The 14,904-nt window shown below is 52.3% G+C and overlaps 2 protein-coding genes and 2 long non-coding RNA genes across 8 annotated transcripts; 2 read left to right on the forward strand and 2 right to left on the reverse strand.

Moving 5' to 3' along the window:
• Positions 1-32: 32 nt before the first annotated feature.
• Positions 33-2,577, reverse strand: g3bp1 (GTPase activating protein (SH3 domain) binding protein 1). The gene is made up of 6 exons (XM_029847255.1): positions 2,431-2,577; positions 922-1,038; positions 775-856; positions 520-693; positions 355-445; positions 33-140 (listed from the first exon to the last, which is right to left on the reverse strand). The coding sequence occupies exons 2-6, from the start codon at positions 1,014-1,016 to the stop codon at positions 43-45; spliced, it is 540 nt and encodes a 179-aa protein (XP_029703115.1). The 5' UTR covers positions 1,017-1,038; positions 2,431-2,577; the 3' UTR covers positions 33-42.
• Positions 1,477-3,985, forward strand: LOC105418361 (uncharacterized). 2 transcript variants are annotated; one of them, XR_003890774.1, is made up of 4 exons: positions 1,477-2,432; positions 3,258-3,410; positions 3,485-3,552; positions 3,712-3,985. It is a non-coding gene; the product is annotated as an uncharacterized lncRNA (long non-coding RNA). The 2 variants fall into 2 exon arrangements; XR_003890773.1 differs by having other exon boundaries at positions 3,485-3,985.
• Positions 3,986-4,143: 158 nt separating this feature from the next.
• Positions 4,144-12,845, reverse strand: sparc (secreted protein, acidic, cysteine-rich (osteonectin)). Of its 3 annotated transcripts, none has more exons than XM_029846843.1 (10): positions 12,690-12,845; positions 7,853-7,918; positions 7,581-7,637; positions 6,638-6,725; positions 5,846-5,967; positions 5,636-5,756; positions 5,313-5,446; positions 4,822-4,970; positions 4,596-4,744; positions 4,144-4,515 (listed from the first exon to the last, which is right to left on the reverse strand). In XM_029846843.1, exons 1-10 carry the CDS (start codon positions 12,822-12,824, stop codon positions 4,487-4,489), a joined length of 1,050 nt encoding a protein of 349 aa, XP_029702703.1. In that variant the 5' UTR covers positions 12,825-12,845; the 3' UTR covers positions 4,144-4,486.
• LOC115252344 (uncharacterized) lies at positions 7,903-14,884 on the forward strand. Of its 2 annotated transcripts, XR_003890772.1 has the most exons (4): positions 7,903-8,077; positions 8,152-8,286; positions 12,629-12,890; positions 13,599-14,884. It is a non-coding gene; the product is annotated as an uncharacterized lncRNA (long non-coding RNA). The 2 variants fall into 2 exon arrangements; XR_003890771.1 differs by lacking the exons at positions 7,903-8,077; positions 8,152-8,286 and adding an exon at positions 10,300-10,432.
• Positions 14,885-14,904: the final 20 nt, after the last annotated feature.

Below are 14,904 nucleotides of genomic sequence, written 5' to 3' on the forward strand. Positions count from 1 at the left end.
CCCCCCGCGTCACTTCTGTGTGGAATGTGGGAACGGCGACACTCACCAGGACACGGGGTTGTAGAAGGCAGCAGACTCCTCCGTGGTGACGTCGGGGGATGGAACCTGCTCCTCGATCTCCTCCACCTCGTCCTCGGACTCTGAAAAACAGACGGCAACGATCAATCACACAGGAAAGCGACGCCTCGCCCGTCGGGCTGGACTCTGATGGGTCTGTGGGGGGGGCGGCTCTGGCTCCAGCACCCACCACCGCTCAGAGGAAGCACAGGATTTATGGTTGGAGCTCCTCAGAGGAGCAATGGAAACGGCCAGGAATGTGACGCTTGTTGGAACGGGAAGAGTCCTGGATCTCACCTTCTGGAGGCTCAGAGTCAGAGTCAACAAACACCTCGTCCTGGTAACGGAACACGTCGTTGTGGACGTAGAACTTGTTGGCGACGGTCCCCTGGAGGACACGAGCAGAGCGTGAACAACGAGGCACCCGCCGCCCGGCTGCCATCGAAGCAGGAACCTACGAACCTCGGGGGCCAGGACGAAGGTCTGCATGAACTTCCTCATGGGCTGCATGTTGTTGGAGAGCTCGCCCATCACCTGCACCACCACGCCCTCGTTCAGGGTGGCGTGGGCGTCCACGTGCCTGATCTTGGTGTGGCAGTCCCGGAAGCTCAGGGCCATCACCCTCTTATGGATCTCCTGCAGCCGCCGGCAAAGGGAGACGTTACCCAGTGAGAGTGTGTGTGTGTGTGTGTGAGAGTGTGTGTGTGAGAGACTCACAGATTGGCCATAAACAGCCTCCACTGGTTTGCCGTTGCCGTCCAGGCCGCCATGGACGTAGGAGGAGTTCTTCCCATAAAACCTTGAAACCACGATGAGTTACTGGATGGAGATGAACCCAGGAAGCTGCTGTGACACTGAACCTACCTGTGCAGGTAATCGGGGGCCTGGTTCAGGAGGGTGTAATACTGTCGGACAAACTCTCGCCCGACCAGCTGGGCACTTGGCTTCTCCATCACCATTTCTTTGGTCAACTGGAAATCTCTGGACAGGAAGCGAATGAGTCAGTCGAGGCTCGAACCCGCAGCGCCGACCACTTCCTGTGTTTTACAGGAAGTTCGTCGCTCGCCGCAGAACAAACCAGAAGCACCTTTAGGTGCAAAAAAGGGGCCAATTTAACACAAACTCCATGAGCTTTAGATGTTCCACAGAGTGGATTCTGGTGGCCCAGATGGAGCATGTCCACAGAACCAGTTCAGAGGAGAACTGGTTCCAGAGTATCACCGCCTGAAGGTCCAGAGGAACAGCATGCCTGTGGTTACCACGACTACGCCAGTCATTCAGGTGTTTGCAACTGCTGCACCGTCGGAATCTAAAGAAGGTGCATTCACAGCTGGAGGTTCTACCAGAAGAGTCAGAACCTTCAAGAATCTCCTCAGAACCAGATACAAAATCACCACCGAGCAGCAATTGCTTCCAATTACAGATGCAAGAAAGTCCCGAGTCAACCGCCCAGGTCAGTGTTGCACGTTAAAGGTGCAGTTTGGGTCACTGGTTCCGGTCTCACAACCCGGCCCAGATACACCAGGAACATCCTGATGTGGATTCTGGGCTGTTCACCTCTGATCCAGCAGGCTGCCACACCTGTCCAGGCGGAGCAGGACCCGACAGACTGATCCGGATCCTCGTCCATCTCGGCAGCATGGCACAGACAAAGGGCCGCGCCAGCGCCGTCGGTGCCGCTCACCAGCCCACCGGGCCTTCGCACACGCTCGTCGCGATTATCGGGGCCGGGAACGGTCCGTCCAACCTCAACGACCCGTTTCCAGGTTCAATGAGGACCGAGCAGGAACCGCTGCTTGGGCCTATCACGGTGACAGCTGGGCGAGCGCAGGGCCCCGAAAGTGGGGCAGCAGAGCCGGGCTCAGGAGCCGCGACACGTGCCCCGCGGCCCCCCAGCGACACTTCACCGAGGACAGAAGGGGAAAGTCCCGGGAGCGGGGCGAAGAACCTGGACCGAGAGGCAAAAGCGTCGGAACGCGTGAAGAAAAGTGGAGGAAGGAGCGCGTTGGAGACCGAAAGGGTGGAAGTCACGACTGAATGAGCTAAAAGTAGCTACACGGCGGCGGTGGCTACGTGCTGGACGGGAGGATGAAACGGCGCCACGGTCGGTCCGAAAACAGCCTCCAACACCAACTCCTCGCTGCGCAACGCGCAAATCACCCCGAACCGAATCCAATTCGACGAGAGACGGGACGATTTCGAGGAAAATCGCTGAGCTAATGCTAACATGCTCAACTGAACGATCGCCTTGAGGCCAGGACGTAGACGCAGCCCGGAAAAGCGACCCGATTTCTGTCGGGAACGGGATACCGAGAGCGCCAAACGCTATTTTAGTGTCCATCCGGGAGGGTTTCGGGAGAGAGGCGCACTTACCGGTGGGTAATTGAGCAAAACACCCGTTGATTAGTTCTAATGGAGTGATTTCCCTGAATCACCTCGGCGGATGCCAGACACACTTAGGGCTTCACAACGTGCTGGGCTGCTCACTTACCGGTTTCAGCCGCACAACCTAACTTGAGACTCCGCCCCCGGCCTCCCATTCAGCCAATCACGCTCAAGGATCAAGTTATATCCACCAATCAGCGCCGGCTCCAGTAAACGCCTCTATCTGAAGCCAATCAGAAAGCGCTAAGCGCTACCTGGATCTTCCAATAGCACCAATCATCTTACAGTAATGGCCGAAGGGGCGATGGTTTCACCAGCCGGCGTGTGCCGGTTGGTTTTCATGACCCCGCACACGATGCACCGAAAGCTTTTCTCCACGTGAGGGCGAGTGTGTTTAAAACGGGTGCGAACAGACAAAACATTCCGATTCTAATGCGACATAAGGCCATATAAATCACATTTAAAACAGATCTAATTTATAAGAACGCAGAGTCTCAGACATTGTCACGGGGGGCTCTACAGTCTGCACAGTTGTGTTTGTACCTCTACAAACTGGGTCAGGGAAAACTACAAATCCTTTTAGGGTAAAAAGAAATCACCTGCGGGAGGATTCATCTTCCTGGGACAGACGGGAGATACCACAGAGAACATCAGCATTCATCTCAACTGTCCACGTAGTTAAATTAGTCTAACGTCTAACGTGAGCTGGACCTTGAGACGCCTGCTAACGTGGAAGAAGCTCAGTAAAAGTTCAGTTGATGTTTTCTGTCTCTGGGCTTTTGTGTTTCCCTCAAACAGAAATCTCGTGATTTTAGACGTCCAGGAAACCTCCACAACTGTGACTTTAACCTGACTGTAACCTGGTTACTGAACAAGCTTCAACTGTGTGAGGGACCTGTTGAACGGAAACAACCTTATAAAGTGTGTGGAGCAACAGAAATGTGCTGATTGTGCTGCTGTTTCAACAGGTCTGACATGTTTGTGCTTCGCTTTTTAAGCCTTGAAGAGTGATGAAGACAATGCTTTGCTTTTCCTTTTTAAGGATCTTGCAGGAGACACGGTGGGACATGAAGACAAGTCTCAGCCACATTCTTGAGTCTGGATGAATGGGTGAGGATGGTAACAAGGTCACGTCTCCCAGGGGAAGAGAAGCTGCTCATGCAATTATCATTATCATCATTATTATTGCTGCCGTTTGACATGTGTGATTTAGGTTTGAATTAATGATTCCTACATCAAGTCATCACAGATGTTTCCACTTCCTGTCAGATTAAAAACACACTAGAAACAGATGTGGGGCCACGAGCAGATGTCCAACAGTCCACCTCCCAGAAACGGTGTCCTCCATGATCAGTGTTAAATCCAGGCAGTGGGATTTCGGAACGTATCCAGACTGTTTTCCAAGAGTTGAAAGTTTGGAAAAGAGAAAAAGCCTGAGAGCTTCAGGACAAACAACCAGATCCATGAAGATCTGGAAGCATCCGGAGATTTATTTTCACATCTTTTAATGACATTTGTTCATAGAAAAATTTGCGTTGTGATTAAAAATGTGAACTGTAATTTTAAAACCAACTCTCGTCCTGCCAGACCCCCCCCCCCCCCCCCCCAAAATGTGTGAGGAAATCAGGACAACCTAAAGCAGTAGTCAAAATATTCCAACAATAAAAAGGACCATAAAGCTCAAAAACGGACAAGATTCTCTTTAGAAAGCAAGAAGAGTGAGCATTTATTTAGAAACTTTATTTTTGCTTTACAGTTGGGTCTCCTCCAAGAAACAGGTCCAATTCCAGCCCCGATCAACAGAATCTGAACCGTAGAATATCATCGACATACATTTACATCAGAGGTCTTCAGTTCTGGGTCTTTCGTTAAATTTAAAGTAGTTTGTTAGTACAGACTGTCGTTTATCTTAGTGGTATAGGAAAGAAAAGTCATGTATGAAAATAATCATTAGGAAGTATTTGCAGTTAGCACCGTTATGGGATTTCTGCCTAATCTGGGCATCAGCGCCTCGTCCCGTCTCCGGCTGCTGGCGAGGACGAGCTCAGATGATCAGCTCCTTGTCGATGTCCTCTGAAAACACAGAGACGAGAGGGTTAAAGTCTGCAGACGGACTCCGGCCGGGACGTCTGTCCCCCCTGGCGGACACTCACGCTCCTTGACGCCGAAGCAGGCGGCCCACTCCTCCAGAGCGATGTAGTTGTCGCTGTCGGCGTCGCACTCCTCAAAGAAGCGGGTGGTGCAATGCTCCATGGGGATGAGGGGAGCCCGCAGGGGGGAGAGCTCCGAGTGGGTCAGGTACCTGTGACCACAACCACAGGTCAGTCCCCCACTTTATCACCTGCCCGCAGAGAAGCCCCGCCCATCCCAGTCACACACCCGTCGGCAGGGTGCTGGTCGAGCTGGCCGAACTGCCAGTGGACGGGGAAGATGTACATGTTGTAGTTCTTCTTGAAATCGTGAGCCAGCAGGTCCAGAGAGTGTTCGCCGGCCTGCAGCCTCTTCTCGTTCTCGTAGATCTTCTTCACCTGAGAGAGGGAGGACACGGACCAGCAGGTGAGCGGGGCACTTCCTGCTGAGGGGTGGAGCCAGGCCACCGATCTTCGCAGGTGAAGAGGCTTTACTGTCTCATTTCCTTCCAAATAACGGTTGGATATTGTGCAGGAAATACACAACGTGACGTTTGGAGCGTTCGAGTATTGTTGCCTAGCAACGCGAGGGAATGCACCTCATTGCCAAAATCTCTTGTGTTGGTTTACAGTTGCATCCTGTTCAACATTTTAGCCTCTTCAAAGATCCACAAATGCATGGAAGAGCTTTTCGTGAATGCATAGTTTAGAGGATCAAACTAAAGCAGCAGAAGTTCTCACCCTGAGCTTCTGCTTCTCCGTCAGCAGGTTGTTGTCCATGTCGCGCTCGTACAGCGTCACCAGGACGTTCTTCAGCCAGTCCCTCATACGCAGGGGGAACTCGTGCAGCTCAGCGTCCACGCAGGGCTCGATGACTGCAGGGACGCCGCACAACAGCGGGACATTCAAAAAGACGCCGAGCAGGAAAAAAGCAACATCTGCACTGTACAGCCCAGAGGGCTTCCTGGAGTCTATCTTTAATTTATAGAGAAAACCCTAGCCTGACGTATGTGCGTAACACCACCTTGATCTCCGTTTAAACCCTTGAGTCCTAACAAGCTCACATTTGCAGGGTCCAACGTAGTCCAGGTGGAGCTTGTGACCCTTCTTGGTCCCCTCCAGGGCACACTTGGTGGCGAAGAAGTGGCAGGAGGTGTCGTAGGTCTTGTTGTCGGTGCCGCAGACCTGGACAGGAGGAATCCTCAGTGTGTGAGTGTGTGTGTGTGTGTGTGTGTGTGAGTGTGTGTGTGTAGGGGGGCGTCTTTCACACTCACATGCTCAAACTCTCCCTCAGCAGGGGGGCAGCTGGTGGCGTCCTGACACACACACATGGGGGTGTTGCTCTCGTCCAGCTCACACACTTTTCCCTTCTTGCAGTGATAGTCCAGGCAGGCATCTGTGTCAAAGGTCAACCCAGGCAGGAGCTTTAAACCCGTCATCGTTCACCCTTAAACTTTAAACCCGTCATCGTTTATCATGAAGCCAGTTTAAACTTGAGTTTACCGTCCTTCACCTGGTTAAAACTGGTTAAAACTGGTTCTTGTCTCTTTTTATCTTATAGATACGTTTAGCTTCATATTCAGGGAGGAGGAATTCAGGTTCCTCCTCCTCCTCACCTTAATGTGCTTCACCTGTGTGTAACTGGCTCCGCCCCCTCCCGCTTTATTTAACCCCCCCATCCTGCTCTAGCTCCAGATCGTTCTCCTTGTTCTCCCTGAGCTGCTTGGGACCGTTGGTCCAGAATAATCCCAACCTGCGTCATGTGGGACTGTTTTTGTTGAGTTCCTGTTGGTTCAGTTGCTCCTAAAACAGGGCGGAACGTGTAATTACTGCCCCCAGGATCATCAGCCTGTTATTATGGTCGCTCCAGTCGCCCAGAAAAGCAGCCAGAAGAAGTTACACCAGAAAAAAGTGAAAATGTGATGATCCTGGAGGATCCGGTAGGTCCACACAGCTGTGTGCCACCTTTATGCAGATCGTGTTTGTCATTTAAGGAATCTTTAGATCTTTTAGATCAACAGAAAGGATCTCAGATTAAACTCGGACTGATAAATTACAGGACGTACTCTCCACCACGTCGTCTTCGACAATCTCGATGGCCTCGTCGAACTCGCCCACCTCGATCTGGACTGGGTTGGCCCCCACCTCGGGCTCCTGAGGAGAGGTCAGAGGTCAGACGGTGGGCAGCTGGAAGGGTCGCGTGCAGAAGATCTGATGTGTTGAGGTGGAGGACGTGGACTGTTGACAGGGCTCTGATCAAATAAGCTTCTGTGTGCAGCAGAGTCTATTTCTGAACCAGGTCCACCTAAACCAAACCACCTAAACACCCCAGAATCCCCGACTAAACACAAAATACAGCTGAAACGTCACCACCAGAGAAGGTTCCTCCCTCAACACCAAACGGCGTGTGGGAGCAGCCAGACCATAATATCCAATAACAAGCCGCTGGGTTTGCATGTGGTGAAGCCATGAATAACGTAATGGCTTCCTGAGGGCCCGGCGGGCCCAACCAGACGGCTAAAATAAGCAGCTGTGGGAGCGCTGGTCCCGCTGGGCCTCTGCAGCAGGAAGTGATGCAACGTTCCCACAAAGTCCTGCAGAGACGAGGCTACGGGAGACGGACACAACGCACCAGCTTCTGATCTTCATCCATCCCAGCAGCTGTTTGGATTCCCAACACGAGGTCGAGGCCAAATCAGCAAGTTTGTTCCAGTTCACAAATGTTTGGGCAGATTCAGAGGAGCTAAATCCCGACCAGCTGCTGTTTGTTCCAGCGAGAACCGACCTGGGAACGTTCGGGAGCATTTAAGGAAACATCGATGGATCAGTGATGAACTTTGGATCAGCAACAGGAAGCTGTTGTCAGCACTTTAAACCCTTTGTTGTTTATAACTTGAGTTTCCCGTCATTTACCTGGTTAAAACGTCCTGATTCTTGTCTCTTTATCTTGTAGATACATTTAGCTTCATACTCGGGCTGGAGGAACTCATCAGGCTGCTCCTGACTTACCTCCACAACTGGCTCCTCAGTTAGCAGCTCCTCCACAAAGACCTCCTCTTCCTCAGTCTACACACACACACACACACACACACACAGATATCCTCAATATCCACAGAATGACAACACACACAAGGACAGGAAGTGCTCTTGATATAGAGCAGACACACACACACACACACCACAAAGGCCTGTGTGGAATCTTAAACGGGAGCAGCTGAAGAGGAACACCGTGGTCCTCAGGAAAGCACACAAAGACAGGAACACACTGAGGTGGCACTTACAGGAGCAGCCGTGGCAGAACCAGCCAGGCACAGGACCAAGAGGAGCCACACCCTCATCTTCTCAATCTGTGGAGAGGAAAGTTCTTATTAGCTCTAAAGGAAGATCCATCATGGAGCGCTGCTACGTTCCTGAGCTGAGGAACCACAGGAGCCCTCGGAGTCTCTTTATGCTAACGAGTCTATTAAATGACTGATTAGAGCCGGAATGGACCGGAACCATCATAAGTGAGTCTGGTCACAGAATATGGAAACTCTGGCTGGTTCTACCCAACACACCTAATTAGTCTGTGCTTAATTAGTCTTCAGGAACCGACGTGTTATCGTGCTGCAGTTGGGAGGTAAACAAGGTTTTACCCCCCCCCCACCGACCCCCCCCGTCGACGGCCTCCATCTCCAAAACCTCTTGAGCTTGATGATCACCGTGGAAACCATCGGTAAGTTTGACCTTTCTGGGCTTGTTGGAGGATCCTGGAGCCTCCTCAGCCTCAGCTGAACATCTCGCCCTCCGCCATCATTCATGTGCTCCCCGCCAGGCTCCTCTCTGGTGGGTCTTCATGGTGCAGGAAGTCCTAATCTCTCCTCTCCTCTATCTGTCCCGTTACCACTGCTGTGTTTGGTCCTCCAGCATCGTTTAGTGATCTCATCACAAGGACGGAAACATTCCACCCAGACATCCAGAAACAATCTCATATCTCATATTGCTGCTCCTGCAGCTGTGGCAGATATGAGGAGGAAATTCCTCTCGGAGAGGGTCGGAAGGCCGACTGAGCCAACACGGTTTCTCCAATATCCCCGCAGGAGATCAGCAGGAGGATAAGAAGCTTCACAAAACCGGGATTTAGAATAGCTGGAATTCCAGAAGCTGCAGAGCAGCAGGAGGAGGTGGAGGAGGAGGAGGAGTCGTCAATAATACACATGGAACTGGGAATTCTGCCCTTGTTCAGCCAACACGTGCAGACAGAACAGGCACAGAACAACATCACATTGAGAAGAACTGGACGTGCCGTTCTGAGGGCGGGGCCACCTCCTGGCCGGCTGCCAGCCGCCTGGAAAACTGCACAAAGTGCCGAAGGTGTGAAGGCAGCGGCGTGTTTGGACAGACGCAGTGAAAAGAGCAGCGTTTGCAGACAGTCAACAACGTGGATGTTTGAGCCTCCAGCAACACAAACCCTGCGGAGAACCTGGCAGACAAAGGCAGGTTCTCCTGGGCAAGTAGAAGCACTTTTATGCTGTTTCCACCATGTAAACGTGGGTGATTGACGGGTGCAGCTGGGGAATTCTGCCCGGACAAGTTCGCACGAGTCTGTTTTCATGGGGTGAAAACGTTGTTTGAAGGAGAAACGTTTGATTTGTTTTCCTCCCTGGAGACGCCTCATACGGAGCCACACGCCGCGTTTAAGGCCCCGGGAGGCTTCAGGCTGTTTCAGGTGATCAGGCATCTACAGCGGCTCCTGACGGTCCGCAGATGTGGAAAACTACTGCAGCTCTGGATGCAAACAGCCTCCTGTAAACAAGGAACCTTCTCTTGAACTTCCATCCTAAAAAAAGCTGCACGGAACAGAAACGAGGCCTTCTGCTGACAGGAAACTTCAGGAATAACGACCTCAAACAGCTGACTGAGGGCTCAATGTGATGTCAAAATAAGAGCACACAGGGTTTTCCAGAAGTCCCTGGGGTCAGTGTTTGACTTGGAGGGACGCGGCGTTCCCGCCGTACGTCCGCTCCTTCAGACGGCTGCAGCTGCGTCGCCTGGAAAAGACGGGAGCTGATCTCGGAGCAAAAACAAATTATTTTATTTGGAAAGTTGCTCATAATCAAACAGCCGAGGCTCAAGGACAAACTTCAGGCTGGTGAAGGGGCTCTTTTACCTCCGAGGAGAAAACAACTCGCTCTCTGGCTCTAATGCGTCTTATTCTTGGAATATCGCTCCGCTTCTGTCTCTTTTTCCGATGCACTCCCAGAGGAATTCTTTCCTCCTCATTTGGTGACATAACAGCGTTACAGAACAACTAAAACACCTCGGCTGCAGGAAGGAGCACCTGAGGAGCACGAAGGTCCTCGGCTTCATCAATCGCTCCATCAGGTTCTAGAGGAGGATCCTCCAAACCTGAGCTGAGCTTTGATCCATTAACTGCAGAAGTTTCCTCAGCAGGACCTTCCCTGGTTCTGTTTACGCTGATTGTTGAAGGTTCCTCCTCCAGTCAGAACCATCAGAACCATCAGGGCGCCCCTGCTTCTTCTCAAACGGATTCTTTTCTTCTGAACAGGAAATCGGACACCTGATGATCTCGGCCGGTCTGGAGAACCGTGGAGGAACAAAGAGTCGTTTCACAGAGAAACCAGTCAAAGAACTGGGACACAAAGAGTCCAAACAAGAAAAGTTGAGAGCAGGAAGGTCCGGGTGGAGGTAACCTGAGGTTCTCGTCACCTGACCCCCCCCCCCCCCCGGCTGTCTTGTGAGCTGGATCAGTGATTCCTTAACAAACAGGATGAAGGGAGCCTGGAATGTTGGGATCTGCTTTAGAAGCTGCTCAGGCTCCTGCAGGCTGCTGTGTTCCAGCCTCAAACTAAAGTTCAGAGGTCAGAAGAGTTTGATTCCATCAGTCAGACGAGACGACCGGGATCATCAACGTTCCAGAGGACGGAAGCTTCTCCATCTCCTGATGTTCTTTTATTTCCTCTTTGGTCAATAATATTTGTGCTCTCTTCTTCTTTCTCTCTCTCACACACACACACGCACGCACGCACACACACACACACACACACACACACACAATCCTTCCATCCTGTCAGGGATCTCTAGAGGGTCCCCAGCTCTTCCTCCTCCTCCTGTTCTTCCTTCTCCTCCTCCTGTTCTTCCTCCTCCTCCTGTTCTTCCTTCTCCTCCTCCTGTTCTTCCTCCTCCTCCTGTTCTTCCTTCTCCTCCTGTTCTTCCTTCTTCTCCTCTTCCTCCTCCTCCTCTTCCTCCTCCTCCTCCTGTTCTTCCTTCTCCTCCCCTTCCTTCTCCTCCTGTTCTTCCTCCTCCTCCTCTTTGTCCTCCTCCTAAGCTTCCTTCTCCTCCTGTTCTTCCTCCTCCTCCTCCTCTTCCTTCTCCTCTTGTTCTTCCTTCTCCTCCTCCCCTTCCTTCTCCTCCTGTTCTTCCTCCTCCTCCTCCTCTTCCTTCTCCTCCTGTTCTTCCTCCTCCTCCTCTTTGTCCTCCTCCTAAGCTTCCTTCTCCTCCTGTTCTTCCTCCTCCTCCTCCTCTTCCTTCTCCTCCTGTTCTTCCTTCTCCTCCTCCCCTTCCTTCTCCTCCCGTTCTTCCTTCTCCTCTTCCTCCTCCTCCTCCTGTTCTTCCTTCTCCTCCTCCTCCTGTTCTTCCTTCTCCTCCTCCTCCTCTTCCTTCTCCTCTTGTTCTTCCTTCTCCTCCTCCCCTTCCTTCTCCTCCTGTTCTTCCTTCTCCTCCTCCTCCTCCTCCCATCACAGAAGTGCATTAAACCAGTACAGGGTTCCTCTCCATCCCAGTACAACCATCTGTTTACCTGCTCTGTCCCGGTCATGTGACACTTCTGATGAGTGACATCCCATCACTTGAAGACAGCTGAACTAATGGTCAGAAACAGCTGGTCACACATCACCATGGCAACCTGCATTCCTCTGCATGAGAGTAATGTGGGAGGAGGCCGTCACAGCGGGACGAGGAGGCGACAAGAGAGCTGTGTTGGAGGAATTCTCCTCGGAATCCTCTCCCCCACCTCTCCTCTCCTCCCTCCTCCCTCTCCTCTCCCTCCCCCACCTCTCCTCCTCCTCTGCTTTATCTTTGTTTATTCCTTCCTCTCTTTTTTCTGTGTTTCTTTCTGAATTTAAACTTCAGAAATGTCCAACAGGCACCTCGCAAATAAATGATAAGAAGTGAACTCTCCTCCACTCAAACTCGAAGCTCCCCCCCTCCCCCTCCTCCTCCCTCCCCTCCTCTCCTCTCCCCCTCCTCCTCCCCCTCCTCCCCCTCCCCCCCTCCTCTCCTCCCCCCCCCCCCCTCCCTCTCCTCCCCCTCTTCTTGCCGATGTGGCACACAATACCTCCACACAGGAGGAGCGCCTCTGTTTACCTGCAGGGATCTGAGCTCCGTGTTTAACATGAAGACACAAAAAGTCGCTTGTATGTTTTTGGTGTTTGACGACATCTCAGGAAAAATTTGACAGATGGAGGAAAAAACCCGACAGTGTCACAGAATCAAACAATTAAACACAACTCTCTCCCTGTCTCTCTCCCTCTGTCTCTCCCCGCTCTCCCTCTGTCTCTCCCCCCTCTCTCTCCCTGTCTCTCTGTCTCTCTCTCCCTCCCTCTCCCTGTCTCTCTCTCTCCATACATTCTGTTTTCTTGTCTCTCCCTGTCTCTCTCTCTCTCCATACATTGTTTTCTTGTCTCTCTCTCTCTCCCTGTCTCTCTCTCTGTCTCTCTCTCCCTGTCTCTCTCTCCCCCCTCTCTCTCCCTCTGTCTCTCCCCCCTCTCTCTCCCTGTCTCCCTCTGTCTCTCCCCCCTCTCTCTCCCTGTCTCTCTCTCCCTGTCTCTCTCTCTCCCTCCCTCTCTGTCCCTGTCTCTCTCTCCCTCTGTCTCTTTCCCCTCTCTCTCTCCATACATTCTGTTTTCTTGTCTCTCCCTGTCTCTCTCTCTCTCCCTCCCTCTCTCTCCCCCCTCTCTCTCCATACATTGTTTTCTTGTCTCTCTCTCTCTCCCTGTCTCTCTCTCCCCCCTCTCTCTCTCCATACATTCTGCTTTCTTGTCTCTCCCTCCGTCCAGCCTGATCCAGTCAGGTCCAGTGTGTCCTAGTCAGGATTTTGGGCCGAGTGGGAGCTCTTACCTTCAGCTTCACAGACACGACACCCGAGCGAGAAGTCAGCAGTGAGCGGAGCCCCGAGAAGATCTGCCAGCCTCCCCAGTTCACACTGGAGACATTTCCAGTGGGACGTCCCAGTTTAGCCCCCCTCAACAGCATCACCCAGACCTACAATTATCCCCTCCCTCTTCCTGTCTGGGGGAGGAGGAGCTGGTTCTGACTCTGGTGAGTCTGGATTTTCCTTTACTAGAAGTACAGCACACGCGCGTGTGTGTGTGTGTGTGTGTGTGTGTGTGTGTGTGTGTGTGTGTGCATACTGAGCACACCCTGATGCTGGAGTCAGATGAGGCTACGATAATGGAAACGTACGTAAATTTTCTATCAAAGGTTGAAATTGACTACAAACACATTATAAAGCACTTTGTACACATGGAGAAAATGTGAAGGACATTTTTCTTCACTAAATCCTGGAAGACAGACCAGACCAGACCAGTCCAGACCAGTCTAGACCAGTCCAGACTAAACCAGACCAGACCAGTCCAGTCTAGACCAGTCCAGACTAAACCAGACCAGACCAGTCCAGTCTAGACCAGTCCAGACTAGACCAGTCCAGACTAAACCAGACCAGACCAGTCCAGTCTAGACCAGTCCAGCCCAGACTAAACCAGTCCAGTCCAGCCCAGTCCAGACTAAACCAGTCCAGTCCAGTCCAGTCCAGCCCAGCCCAGTCCAGTCCAGTCTAAACCAGTACAGTCCAGACTAAACCAGTCCAGTCCAGCCCAGTCCAGACTAAACCAGTCCAGTCCAGTCCAGTCCAGTCCAGTCCAGTCTGGCCTGTGAAAACTGGTGTGCAACAATTTATAGCTGAGCCGTTGCTGCTCCTGCTGCACAGGACAGAACATCTGACTGAGGGTGGATCCGTCTCATTAACAGGACAATTAATGACTCATGAGGATCCCGGCGCTGAGGTTCTGCCGGGCTGGTGGACCTGCTGCCTGACTCTTTCAGGGCAGAAGTCTGCAGAACCCGACCGCTCCTACAGAATCTCCAGCACCAGAATGAGTCCAGGTCTCTCCTGAGGACGTCCAGAACCATACATCCGTCTGCAGTTGTGTGCTGGGGGGGGGGGGGGGGGGGCTGTTCCCACAGGCCTGATGTGAGGAACAGCTGGATGATGATGCAACGTGGCATTTTCCATTCTGCCTGGAAGCCACAGAGCCAGGCAGCGGTGGGGGGGGGGAGGTTACGGCGTGCCACCCTTCTAGCTCAGGTTCTGTCTTTAGTTGCACCCTGAAGCCCCCCCCCCCCCCCCCCCGTATACGTGGCAGTTGTCTGTTTGACTCAACACGTCTCAGGGACGAGGACGCTAACGAGGACTCGGGCTGCAGGTCTGAACACGCCGTCGGGCAGGAACCTCTCACGTCTGCTCTAACACGTCTCTGCCACATTCTAGACATCCCAGAAAATGTCAAAGTTCTGAAAGCGTCTGAAGCAGCTCAGCCAGACCCCCCCCCCCCAGAACTTTACCTCCAGTTGGGTCACCTGTATTTTATGGACGTTTTAAACCTCCACGGTTGGACACATGGAGGATGAATACCTGAAGCTCCTGGAGGTTCCAGACATGCAGGAGCTTCAAACACCACTGAAGAAGACACTGACGTCTCTGAACGAGCCGAGCAGGTTCCTAAATGGAGCAGAACTCGACCATCAAAGGACGCTTCTGAAGAGCCTGTTCCAACAGGCCGAGGAGAACAAAGCAGATCTTTCCTGCTGATTATTTCTGTACATGTCTCGACTGTAACGTATCTGATTGTTGCCTCCATCAGAACCCTCAACCTCAGGTCTGGACCTCCAGAGTCACTGGGATGGAAACGTTCTCCTCCTCTTCCTCCCCAGTGATGGACATCACCACCCAGCCTGTCCCAGGTCTGCCTGTTCCCTCCTTCAGCGTGAAGGACACCATGACAGCCCCAATGTTAATGGTGAAGGTTCACACTCGTTCCTTGGGTCACCTGACTGGAGCGGTGGGGGCCGTGACCTCCTGACCTCCACCTGCTGTCGTCTGTTCCATCTCTGATTACAGATGATCCAATAATGTGGATTCGTTTGTTACACACCAACAAAAATACCAGGATGAAACAGTGGAACCTTTGGGAGTTCTTACAGAGGTGAAATTAATTTGCTCTGAAATAAAATCCTGTTTAATTAAAAGCTCTAAATGAGTGTCACGCGCCCCCTG

This window comes from Takifugu rubripes, chromosome 14 (genome assembly GCF_901000725.2).
Source record: "Takifugu rubripes chromosome 14, fTakRub1.2, whole genome shotgun sequence".
Classification (NCBI taxonomy): domain Eukaryota; kingdom Metazoa; phylum Chordata; class Actinopteri; order Tetraodontiformes; family Tetraodontidae; genus Takifugu; species Takifugu rubripes.